This window comes from Primulina eburnea, chromosome 18 (genome assembly GCF_022965805.1).
Source record: "Primulina eburnea isolate SZY01 chromosome 18, ASM2296580v1, whole genome shotgun sequence".
Taxonomy (NCBI): Eukaryota; Viridiplantae; Streptophyta; class Magnoliopsida; order Lamiales; family Gesneriaceae; genus Primulina; species Primulina eburnea.
In genome coordinates this window covers 1,979,094-1,993,001 of record NC_133118.1, presented here as the reverse complement: position 1 = coordinate 1,993,001, position 13,908 = coordinate 1,979,094, and the positions used below count along the sequence as shown (strand labels likewise).

The following is a 13,908-nucleotide window of genomic DNA, read 5'->3' as shown; positions in this document are numbered from 1 at the left end:
TGCATTGTGATCATAACATGCTATTTCTAATTAGGTGCTCCTTAAAAATCATTGGATCAAAATTTAACCATAATTAGAGTGTGAATAAACTAAAATTTATTTATGCAGAAAATAACTTTATGTAACTGTAACTAAAATTATCTACAAATGAACAAGCATTTGAAATTACAAACTCCCACTAATGTCCTCAATTGACATAATACTCATACGAAGAATGTGCCCATGAAATATTTTGGGTGGTAGTCTCTTAATAAGCAGATCCACAATCACGAAGTTTATACCGATATACTCAAAAGACAATTGACCACTCTGAATTCTTTTTTTAACAAGCAGGAACTTAATACCAATATATTTTGTATTCATCAAGATCGTGTTGTTATTGGAACACATAACTACTGATTTATTGTCACAATGTAATCTTAGTAGTATTTCATTACCATCAACAATGAGCGGTTCATTAACAAAATTTCGCAGCTATATTCCATGATTGGTTGCCTCAAAACACATTTCAAATTCAATTTCCATGGTGGAAGAGACTGTAAGAGACTTTTTAGCACTCTTCCAGAAAATGACACCTCTAGCAACGAGATAGATGTAGCCCAACGTAGATTTCATAATAACTTGACATCCAGTTAAATCAAACTCAGTATACATAATGATATCAAGTTGATCAAACTTTTGATATATGAGCATGTAATCTTTGTTCTCTGTAGGTACTGTAAAACTATTTTGACTGCTTTTCAATGTTGCACTCTTGGATAACATAGATATTTGCCTAGCATTCATATCACGTATGCAATATCTGGACGTGCACAAATATGAGCATACATCAGACTCCTCACTACAGATGCATAAGTAATCTCTTGCATTTCATTTTTCTCAAAATCATTCTTGGGTCATTGTTTAAGACAAATTTTGTCTCTCTTAGCCACATGGATATCTGTTAGTTTATAGTTTTGCATCTCATATAGCTTGAGAACTTTTTCGACATAGTTTTTTTGTGATAATCCAATAATACCTCGAGATTGATCTCAATGTATTTGGATACCCAATACAAAAGATGCATCACTAAGATCTTTCATTTCAAAATTATTAACTAGAAATCTCTTGGTGTAATGCAATGAATATATATCTTTGTTTATAACTAGAATTTCATCAACAAATAAAACTAGAAAAATATGCTTACTTATACTAAACTTATGGTACACACAATTATTGACCAAATTCATCACAAAATCAAACGAGATGATCAATTGATGAAATTTTAAATATCGTTTTCGAGATGTCTGTTTAAGTCCATAGATGGATTTCTCGAGTTTGCAAATCATATTATTTGAGTCTTTAGACACAAAGTTTTTTGGTTGCGCCATATAAATCGTTCCAGCACTGCCACCATTTAGAAATAGAGTATGTACATCTATTGATGAAGATCAAGATCAAAATACGCACCAAAGACATTATAATCGTTAAAGAGTTTTTCGAAGAAATCGGAGAAAAAGTTTCATTATATTTGATGTCTTATTTCTGTGTAAAGCTTTTAGCGACAAGAAGAGCTTTATTTCACGTATCCTTTCAAATCCATCTTAATTTTAAATATCCATTTGCAACCAATGAGTTTTACACCTTTAGGTAATGGAACAAGATCTCATGCTTCGTTATTTTTCATGGACTTTATCTCCACATTCATGGCATCATTTCACTTTAGAGAGTTTAACTTTTCATAGCTTAGTGGAAGTTGATAGGATCATCTTCCATCATTCTAATGTCTGCCTCATGTACTTGAAGAAATACAATGCAATCATCTAGCATTGCACTTCTTCGCCATCAAGTGGATCTTCTTAGTGGAATATGTTCTGGAAGTGCTTGAGTTTGTTCATCTGGAATGAGAGGATCTCCAATATTGTCTTGATGTATTGTTTCTTAGTCAAGTCGAAGAATATCATCTTGATCAATGCCCAAGACACATGTAGGAATAATTGCATATTTATCTTCAAAGACAATAGCTCTAACCGTATCTCCCCCGCAAACTCAACATCCTAAAAAAACCAGACGTTTCCTGACTAAAAAATCGACTTACTTTTGAGATCATAAAACTTGTACCCCATGGATCTTTCAGTATATCCAATAAAATAATAATTGACCGTCCTCGAGTCCAATTTCTTTTCATCAGGCTTACAAGGTCATGCCTAATCTGGAGTTCTCCAAATGTGCAAATGCTTAAGACTAGACTTTTTGCATTTCCAAAGTTGGGTTTTGGTCGCTTCTTTACTTAGAACCTTGTTAAGGATATATGTTGTTGTCTTTAGTGCTTCTCTCCAGAGTAATTTGGGTAATGTAGAATGAATAATCATACTCCTGGCCTTTTTCTTAAGTGTTCTGTTTCGAATTTCAGCAACATTATTCATAATTGGCAAACTCAGCATAGTGTACTATGAGAAAATACCTCATTCCTCTAGGGATCTAGCGAAAGGTCCTGGAAGTTGTTCATTTGAACCGTCATATCTACTCTAGTCTTCACCACCGCTGTCAGAACTTACGTTTGTAATCTTTAAGACAAGTTGACCGTGCTATAAAAATCGAGGGTTTCAGATTTTAATTCATTTCATTCACTTCAAAACAAGAAATTGAGAGAAAAGAAAGGAGGGTTCTTAATTTCCATATCTAAAATCATCCACAAATTTTCATGCCTTACTTACAAGGTCTTGGGTCCATGGCTCAATGGTTCATGATGGTTCAGCGTCGGGCTCGAACCATTTCAAGCATGAATACGAGTGCAACGTCTGCCTGTTGCGGGTTTGTGAATTAGATTTCAACATAATATTATATATGTGTATTGGTATCCCTTATTGTATTTATTATAAATTATACAAAGAGAGCGACAAGAAAATAATTTTGAGAGGGACATGTTCTTGTAAAAACTCTATTTGTTTCTTGGTATCATTATAGTGAAAATTTGGAACATGGACAAATTGACGTAGCTCTCACATCGAGTATACGCAGGAATACCATATAATAAAAACGTACATGAGATCACCCTCTCATCATCTTCTCTACTTGTTCCTAATTCAGTGCGAACCCATGTCCTTGCACTCGACACTACAAGAAAATCGTCTTTCAACAACGCACATAAGACTGTGTCACAATAACTACGAATGGGCGATTAATTAATACTTGAAAAAGATGGAAACACCACAAAAAATATGTTAATGGCCAATATTGGCTATGCACATGAAATATGTGATCACACATGCTTTTCTTAGGACGACCATATAACTTAGCTTTGTCCATCAAATACTAATTCAAAATAATAATAATTTAGCCTATAGAATAGTTAACATCTACGGAAAAATGATTAAAAAAATAAATTTGTAGATTTTAGCACTCAAAGCAATCTACTTGGAGTTTTAAAAAAAAAATTGCTTATACGCAAATTCATCATTTCTTTATTATTATTTTGTTGATATTTCTTTATTATTATGTTAGCTCGCTACCTGTGGTTTAATCTATACCATCAAAATTTACCTTTTCTATTAGAATAGGTCTCTTGTGAGACGGTCTCACGAATATTTATCTATGAAATTGGTCAGTCCTACAATAAAAAATAATACTCTTAGCATAAAAAGTAATATTTTTTATGAATGATCTAAATAAGAGATTTGTCTCACAAAATACGATCAGTGAGACCGTCTCACACAAGTTTTTGTCTTTCATTTATTCAATACCAAATTTACCCATATTTTATTTTCATTTGTTATTCAAGAAAAATTCTATTATTTTAATTTTATCAATATACAAATCTCTTCGAATCTTATCTAAACCTCATCAAAATTCTTAAGATCATATCATATCTCATTTACAAAATAAAAAACCAAAATCATATAAAGATAATCTGTATAATTTTTTGTTTAAATAATTAATTTTCAAAGTTATCACACGATAAATTTTTTTGGCGAATCCATGGATAGTGTGGAATTCAATTTCCGCGGTTCCCTTCAAGCATACAACATAATCCACACCGTATCAAGAATCCTACCGCATTGATACGCAGTTTACGTACGTAACTAAGCCTAAGCATGAAGTCCTTTCCCGTGCACGTTTTGTGGGCGGCGGTGCTATGGCGGCGGCCTTGCCTGTGGTGTGCGGGGTGTGGTTGGACTTGCCTAGTACAGGTACAAAGTGCGTGTCTGAGGATTTGCGTCACAGCGACGTCGTGGTGGGGGATTACTACGCCTTCATCGGAGAACAAGAAGATGAGAATTCGCCTGTTTTCCCCACTATCTCTGTCACTGTTAGCATCTATATTTCGCCATCTTTCATGTTTTGATTTCTGAACTTTTATCTTTATATGTATATATGTTCTGTCAAGCGATGATTCGTCACCCATCTCGTTTAGCGAAAATGGTTAAAATAAGTTGTTATAGAAGTCTATTATACCAGTCGATATATACTAGGAAAGACTCTTAGCATCTATAATATGCTAAGAGTCTAAGTTTATAATGGTGCGACTCAAATTTGTTCGACATATATGATTACTCGATTTGTGCAGGATGCAGATTGGACAGTAACTCGTTTCTAAACGTGTTCCTATCAAGATAATCACAACCAATCTAACGAAATCTCGCATAATATATATTTTGTAGGTTACATCACCGAATGGAGACGACCTCCATCGCCAAGAAAACGTCACCCACGGCCAGTTCGCCTTCACGACAAGCGACAGTGGCACATACTCGGCTTGCTTCTGGGAGCATGGTGATCATCACGGAGGCAAAACCGTGACCGTCGGTATCGACTGGAAAACGGGAGTTGCTGCTAAAGATTGGGATGCCATTGCAAAGAAAGAAAATCTTGAAGTAAGTTTTATTCTAAACTTTGAACCTAAATTTATATACATGTTCATGCATTTGATTCATGTGTATATACAGTGGGCGGAGCCAGGTTTTCATTTCTACCCGAGCCAGAGCTTTTTAAACCATGGTTGAACTAATATTGACAAATAGAGCCCCGAACTATCCGAAAACAAGACAAAATTTTATGTAAAAAAAATATTAAAAAAAAAAAGTCATCCGGACTACCGCCCGGGCGGAGCAACACATGGCTCCGCCGTGTGTGTATATATGTCTGTCTAGGGATATTATAAATTATTTATGTCTGTAGGTGATTGAAGTTGAGTTGATGAAGGTTGAAGCAGCTGTGAAACTAATCCATGGCAATTTAATCTCTCTTAAAGAAAGGTTACCATCTGGATTCTTTTATACTCTTCCAAGTCCTTTTATTATTTTTTATAACTTACGACCGCTATTTTCCTATGCGCAATGAGTAAACTTTCATGATAACGCAATAACCTGCAAATCACGCTAGTCAGATAAACCGTACTAGGCATACCCCTTGCAACAGGCTCGGTGTGTGCATTGTTGTTCCGAACAAGAAATTTAATCGATCCATTAAACAATATAGGTATTCCAAATCAATTTTACATGAGATTTAACATTTATTTTAAGATGAGTCGATAGCCTGTAACTGAAACTGAGTCATAGTTGGATAACAATATTGTTCATGTTATGAGAGCGATAGAAAATCGTTGTATATTTGTGCAGTTAAAAAATTAAAGATTTGAGTTGCATCGTTAGGACCATCTATAACTTTTTGATACACGTCCTGTTTTGATTACAGGGAAGCGGCGTTGAGGGAAATGAGCGAGGCGACGAATGCCAGAGTTGCATGCTACAGTATGGTTTCTCTCGGTGTGTGTGTTGTTGTTTCGGTCTTGCAAGTATGGTACTTGAGACGATTCTTTAAGAAGAGCAAATTGATATAGAATTTGGCCTTTTTTAGGGAACTATTTATTATATTATATATTACAAAAGTTAGAAAGATGAATATTTAATTTTTAAATTTTAGTTTTGATCGGGATAAGGTTTTTTTTTATTATTATTTTTCTTTCGAATGAAATAAAAATCTCGATTTTTTTTAAGATATGTTGTTAATTTGTCAAATTTATTGTGATTGTGCTTGAATCGAATGATTTGATTTTAATGAATGAATTTGATTTAGCTGAGGATTTGATATGGGCAAAAACTTGTATGAGACGGTCTCACGAGTCGTATTTGTGAGACAGATCTCTTATTTGGGTCATTAATGAAAAATTATTACTTTTTATGCTAAGCTTATTACTTTTTATTGTGAATATCGATAAGGTTGACTCGTATCACAGATAAAGATTTGTGAGACCGTCTCACAAGAGACCTACTCTTTGATATGAGAGTGTATCTCAGATAAAATCAACGTCAATACTATTGAAAATGTTTTTTTTTGCCATTCAAACAAGTCGAGGATTTTGAAATTGTGGATTTGAAATTCATCGAAGTAAAATACGACATTCGTTCTTCATTTGATTATGGGTTTTGTTGTGTACGTTTGTTTCTAGGAAATGTACATTTTATGGATTTAATTGCGTATAAAAATCTTGAAGCTTAGAACTAGAATTGGATTAGTTTGTTCGTTAAATTATTATATTTAGTAAGGATAATTTCTACCAAAACCAATGATTTTTTTTTAAATCAAAAAAATTATGAATTATGTTTATTTTGTATCGAAAACCAAATCTGTTATTTTTCTTTATACCCAAAAGCCAAAAAAATATGTTCTCAGAGTATCATAACAAACAAATAGATAAATACTTTTAAAAACTTGCAAATAATTTTAGAAAGATTAATAATTATTAAAATTGCCGCTATAATATAATAAATATATTTAAATTTCAAATAGTATTATATACAAAATGTTTAGGTAATTTGAGATAACGCTCAAATGAGTAACAATCTTCCATTATTAAATTAAATTTGTTATATTAGCTGAGTAGAGTTGTCACTTATAAAAAAAATATAAGAATATATTTAAAAAATCATACATTATTTTGTTTATCAAAATTTAAAAAAAAAATATTTTTTTTTTCAAAAAGTCACAATTTTTGTAATTTATTAGATGATTAAATTTTGATTCGAAATTTTAATTATTTTTTATGATATTTTAAAAAATATTTATATTAAAGTTCTAATGATAATAATAATAGCAATTTACGGACAATCAATATGCCAAAACTCACAAAATTCTTTTAAAAAATTGGAAAATATAATATTATATACATATATTTTATTTAATATGATAGATAATAATGAAAGTAAATATATAAAAGTATAACAAAACCCAAAATCATAAACAAAATTAAAAATGATATAATCAATACACACACTTAATGTAGTTTATATTTTAGGGACGTCCAATTCAAATTTGAATTTAAAAAAATTGAAAAGACTTCACATTTAATTGTGTATTTATTTTTTATTTGTTTACAAATACTTAATGTGGTAGATGAATACATTAATACTGATAAATATTTCTGCAACTTAGCGTGGCTAGGGACATAACAAAGTTTCGAAGTCCTTTTCTCGAGTTTTTCACTTAGGAAATGACGATCGACTTCAACATGCTTAGTTCGATCATGATGGACTGATTGGCAATATTTGTCGCAACTTGATTGTAAAACTTTAGTTCTAACTTCCAATACTTGATGCCCCTTTAATTTCAATTCTGCCAACAACCTTTGTGTACATATACCTTCGCAAGTTCCATTGGCCAAGGTGTGGGGCCATTAACTCCTAATCGTTATTACAATGCAATCTGATTAGGGTTAATTAATCACAGCGGAAAACGAGTTTAAAATTTCTTTACAATGAGCCCAAAATATCTCTTTTAATATTTAAATACTAAAAATAGTATTTAATCTCAAATCATAAAACACGCCCACACGTAATCAAAACCAATCACATACAAACAACTCATATCCTCGGGACATGCCCCGGTATATAGATACATATACATATATACTGGGAACAAGATATAAAACCTCAACTCAACAGTGGCTCCCTCTAGAAGTACCCTCTCCGGTCTCCTGATATCCTGGAGTACCTGCCATTGTCCACACACAAAGACAACAACAGCCCCCCTTGGGGGTGAGCAAAGCTCCGTATGGAACAACCAATCATATATACCACAGATATCTAAACAATGATATATGGTATGCAATGCATGTATGTCGTGGAGGTATCGGGTCAAATGCCCATCCACTGAGCACATGTCAGAATCAATCGAATCGCTATCAAATCAAATCAATGCTCAAGCTGGCACACCGGCCGATATGGGAATACACATATGATAGCGTCGACGAAGCGCCATCAATCCCACATCTCATATCCAATCATATGGGGCCACAATTGTCTATGCTTTACGGGTCATATAATACCGGCATAGCGATTGTGTTCACAAACCCCGGAATCCAATCAAATCATATCAGGGTATCCAAGGATCATAGCTCAACGTGCATGTCATGTATCGATGTATGCATAAAATGATGTGTGTTAACAAAACATTTATTTTGTACATCGATACTCAAATCTCAATGTCATGTATGCCACATCAAATCATCAAATAGGCACATAGACACGTATTCCAATCCAATCCAATCAAATCAATCCAATCATATATCATATAATACAGATACCTGTCGTATGTTACCCGGTCGCAACATACCTTAATTCTTCGTTCCAATTGATGTAGCTGGAAGATACACTTTATCTACATCAATTACATACTCATTTCTATCAATAACATACTCCAAAATCATTAATATGAGTTTCAATTATCATTTGAAACTTCAAAAATTCATATCAAATCAAAATCATATCATAATTTAATTCCGACTTCGAATACTAGTTTCTTGTCGGTTATTCTACTACATATCAGAAATTCAACTTCAAATATATGCTATTCCAGCACTATGATATTTAAAGCTGCTGAAACCAGAAGAAAATTACCTCAGTCTGAAGCCCTCGACGCGACGATCACAAATATATAATTTGTCTCGCGTTTAGACAACGTCTCGAAGTCGATTTGGAAGAAAGAAATTTCAAAATCTGGAACTTCCTCTCGAAGTTATCGAATGAAACGAAGAAAAAGAGGAAAAGAACTTATTCTTATCTCCACCGATCTCGCGCTCGGGCGGTAGAATTCTCGCGCCCGAGCGCGAGACACTCTGCCCCCGAGTACAATTGCACCGCGCTCGGGCGGTAGGAAATTACCGCTCGGGCGCGGCATGTTCTGTCCGAGAACATGATTTACATCGCGCTCGGGCGGTAACAAACTACCGCTCGGGCGCGAAGTATTCTGCCCGAATACTCTCCAACTCAACCCTGGCGCTCGGGCGGTCATTTTCTACCGCCCGGGCGCCGCACATTCTGTACAAAATATAAAATTTGTACTAATTTGGCGTCCGGCCTTTCCAATCGAGTTCTTACAACGTCAATTCATATCCAATACTCATGGTCAAAATGCACATCATATACATAATCACATATCAAATTCATTAATTATCGATAATCACATAGGATTTACGATAATACGATACACGGTCCTTACACAAGGACAGAAACTCAACTTCAGCACTGCTTCTTGCTAGAACAGGTTGTTTTTTTCGTCGCTATGTTACAAGGTTACTCCATACAAATGAGCAATACCCAGATGTGGATCGTCTGTCAGTGGAAGATCCTGTCCAATCAACATCATTGTATAACTGCATGTTTCTTAGGACGATCTTGTGGAAGCATAGTCCCTTTCTAGGGGATCCTTTGAGGTACTTCAATACACGAAAAACATCATCCATATTTTCTTCAGTTGGATTGTTCATGAACTGGCTTATAATACTTAAAAAAATCTAATGTCAGGTCTTGTGCAAGATAGGTATATCAGCTTGCCTACCAGCCTTTGATATCTTCCTCTGTCGACTGTGAACTTTATTCATTCTTTCCAAGTTTTATGGATCCATAAGAGTATCAACATACTTGCATCCCAACATCCATATTTCTTTCAAAAGGCCACTTACTTTCTCCGAGAAATAAAAGTTCCATGTTTTGATCTCGCCATTTCCATTCCCAAGAAATATTTCAACAGCCATAGCTTCTTCATTTCGAATTCTTTTGAAAGTAATTGCTTGATATGAGTGATTTCTTCTTCATGGTTCTCAGTAATAATAATTTTGTCAACATATACAATGAACATAAATCTTAATGATTGGTTTTATGATGGTAATTAATTTTCCTTGGTAGAAATCTTCACGTGTGTCATTCAAAAAAATATATCCACAAACCTAGTATGCTGAAGGTTATTTTCATTGTTCAGTAAAAAGATAATTTGGAAGTAGACGAGTAGATAACTTAAAAATTTTGGTCTTATTTCAACCAATGTAGGACTATAAATTATGGCTTGAATGTTCAGATATGTAGCATCTACAGATAAGAAGCTCAACAAGAACTACTTGGGACCTGCCTCACTTGAAGAAATTGCAGTGTACGTGACAATTTTATGCAAAAATCATTAAATATTTCACCTAAAGACAAATTTACAAACATCTTGAAAGTTGAAACTAGATTGGGATTTTAAACAACTCTATCTTATTAATGAACATGAAGTTCTTAGGATGATACTACAACCTTGTTTGTGATTTATCAATTCGTCCATACATCGTGTTGGACCTTTGTGAGCAGCACCTTCCCAGTGCGGCACGTTTTGACACTTGTAATTTTGTGTAAGGCTTTTGTATCAAGAGTGTGAGGAAAAAAAATCTGTACTGCTTCTAAAAGCTTTGAAATTTTGGCACATTGATGCACGCACGGAGCGTGCGATGGGTGACTCTTCACATTTGTGTGTCACCAGGTACATGGCTTTGCGCAACCGAGATTACATTGAAATGAAGCTGCATGTCTGCTGATGAATCTTTGCATGCATAATGATGTTAGAAGATAAGGTCGGGGATGTAGCCAGAAAATATTTTGATCCCGGGCTGAATGAATCGATAAACAATATTAAATAATATAAATCAAATATTTAAAAAGTTACTATTAATATTAGAGAGTGATACAAACCAGATATAAACTACTGAAGATGTGCCATGCGGTTTTTCATTGAGTAGAGCTCATCAATCATTGAATCAATGTTTATTCTTGCAGTAAACTCTCTTTCATTGTAGACAATCATAGAATTTGCCAATAACTCTTCTTCCATCTTATTTCGAAGAGATGTTTTAAGAAGTTTCATAGATAAGAATGATCGTTCTGTTGACGCAGTAGAAACAGGAAACGTTAAAACAAGACGAATCAACCTATCAATTAAGTGACAATGACGTGCCTTTTCAGTTTCTAGTAATTGTCAACATAATTCAGAAATAGTACAAATATTCTGAAACATTCCTTGATGAATTATATCAAACTTACAATGATTCAACTGACTTTTCAGATACTGTAGTTCTTGTTTATTGAATCACTAGGATAGAATTTCTATGAAAGATTGTAAATATCACCAGGATTAAACAACTTAAAGTTGTCTCGAGGTTTCGAAGCAGAACTAAGTCTAAGAAGTTCTACAGGCCCATCATTGAATCTGCTAATGAGTTCTTCCACTTGAAAATCTATTGCAACATTACATCAAAACGGTAATGATGTTCAAATGGAATAGAATCCCTTTGCTGGCTCGAACGTCCTGTAGTAGATCTATACCAAGCATTTATATCTGGTATCTCAATACCATTACTTCATACTTTGAGAGCAGAAGGTTATGAAATCCATTGCATTTAAAATTTCCAAAGATTTCTCTTGCAAAGCTAGACAAAGAAAATATATGATCTCCATAATCTTATGCATCAAATATAGGATAAATATGAAATCAAATGATCTCAATGCAATCAAAAAACCTGTAGCTTCCTCTCGTATAGGATTCGAAGATGCTTCCTCCATCATGTTCTCAAGAACAATAATCACAGAGCTATACATATCTATCATATTGTAAATCGACTCAAAATGAGAACTCCAACGCATCTTTCCAGCTCGTTGCAAAGTACCAATCTGATTATGGCCAGTACCTGTGGCGCAAAAAAAATGAGAAGTGAAATTATTAATGAGAAATAAAATGAGAACTCAATTTTATTAATAAGAAATCATATGATTGAGTTTAGTACCTGTCTCGTGAATACCAGTAGCTACCATAGTTTCAATCTCAATAGCTTGGGCAGATTGCAACTCAGTGTGACGTTTTGGAGATGCCTTAATAAGATCACAAATAGAATTCAATTTTGAAAAAAAAGATTCAAATAGAACTCTCCTTTTTAGCAACATCCACCAACGCTAATTGAAGTCTATGTGCAAAACAATGAGCATAATATGCTTGAGAAGAATCCCTCAGAAAAAGAGCTTGCAGTCCATTCCATGAGCTACGCATATTGCTAGCTCCATCGTATCCTTGATCCCGAATATATTTGATATGCAAATCATGTCGACCAAACATATTTCTTTTTTAATTGTTGTCGCAGTGGTGTCAGAAACATGCACAATATCAAAGAAATGCTCCATTAAAAACCCTTCACGATCAACAAATCTCAACACAATAGGCATCTACTATTTGTCTAATATGTCTTTAGCATCATCCATCAAAAAACAAAATTTTGTACTCCCAACCTCTTCACGTATTTTCTTTCTCACTCTCTCAGCAAGAATATGCAAAAAAAAAAATAAAAATTGAATATCTGGGGATGTATACTTTGGATTTTTTGGTACTTTTTCTAAAACAACATTATTAATGTTAACATTCATTTTTTCCATAAGCTTTATCATTTCTATAAGATTACCTTGATTTTTGGAATATGAAGATTCATCATTTCCTCCCAATGCACATCCTTGCAAACAAAACCAACAAATGCTTTCGATTGTGGCTGTAAACCTCAAATGGATTTTCTTCACTTCCTAATGTATGCCCATTCATCACTTTATTAATGTGACCATTTACATTCATCAAAGCACTCATAGATTCCATGGCATTGTTATGTGGTGAAGTGGGACTTCCTGTATGCATCAATAAAGCACATATTTTCCCATCATTAACTCTTTTCCAACATCTAAAACCATCAACTATAAATGCAGCATAACGAGCCTATTTTTCTTAGAAAAGGAAACATGGGAAGCAAAATGCTGCATCTTTATTAGGAGAGTACGCCAACCAAGGAAATTTCTCAAACCAAAATTTTTGGAATCCCCGGCATTGTTCTCCTAATTTCGTTCGCAGATACTCCATAACAGGTTGATATGGCCCCCTTAAGATATAAGCTCGTCTGGTTGCATCTCTTTCATTGATAGGACATTGCCAAATTGGAGTACGCTTGGCTGGATCTAGTTGAACATAACCGCTAACATCACTATCAACTCTTTGATACTTGATAGGATGTTGTTCATAATGGTTTGAGATCTCATCATTAGTTGGAGAATGATCATCTCTAGTTGATATACTAGCTTTAGGTTTAAAATATGGAAACATATTTTTCTTCTTGCCTCTTTGACCTTCCATTGATACCTACACCATCACCACCAAACCGAACAAGCCACTTACACTGTCAAGCCACCCTAATAAATAAATTAATTTATCCAATTACTAAAAATATACATAAAAAGGAAGAAATTGAAACATTTAACACCAAAATAATTCCTAAATTGCAAATTTTAAACAAAAAGCCAACAAGAAAATTCCGCAGATTCAAGAAAAAAAATGGTTAAACTAGCATAAACTACTCGCTAAGGAACAATTATTCCTAGCGGTAACAAAAATGCATTAAGGTGAAAGATCAACATGAGAAAAGTCATGATTGTAATGCCCGGAACAATGATTGACATATACGAATATGTTGTGAAGATTGTACATAACCATAAGAAATAAGAAATGATATCATATATGATTTTCAGTATGATTATGACTTGTTGAGACCGAAGTATTGTATTGGATTATGATTGAGAATATGATAGTATTGATATCTAT

The 13,908-nt window shown here is 33.9% G+C and overlaps 2 protein-coding genes across 2 annotated transcripts; one reads left to right on the top strand and one right to left on the bottom strand.

Annotated features, from left to right (window-relative positions):
- Positions 1 to 4,011: 4,011 nt before the first annotated feature.
- Positions 4,012 to 5,892, top strand: LOC140820103 (transmembrane emp24 domain-containing protein p24delta3-like). Its single transcript, XM_073180425.1, has 4 exons — positions 4,012 to 4,288; positions 4,641 to 4,853; positions 5,158 to 5,234; positions 5,674 to 5,892. The coding sequence occupies exons 1-4, from the start codon at positions 4,115 to 4,117 to the stop codon at positions 5,816 to 5,818; spliced, it is 609 nt and encodes a 202-aa protein (XP_073036526.1). The 5' UTR covers positions 4,012 to 4,114; the 3' UTR covers positions 5,819 to 5,892.
- Positions 5,893 to 10,986: 5,094 nt separating this feature from the next.
- On the bottom strand, positions 10,987 to 13,443 carry LOC140820163 (uncharacterized). The gene is made up of 7 exons (XM_073180487.1): positions 13,094 to 13,443; positions 12,823 to 12,997; positions 12,065 to 12,149; positions 11,801 to 11,968; positions 11,648 to 11,710; positions 11,411 to 11,518; positions 10,987 to 11,249 (listed from the first exon to the last, which is right to left on the bottom strand). Exons 1-7 carry the CDS (start codon positions 13,441 to 13,443, stop codon positions 10,987 to 10,989), a joined length of 1,212 nt encoding a protein of 403 aa, XP_073036588.1.
- Between the last annotated feature and the right edge of the window lie 465 nt (positions 13,444 to 13,908).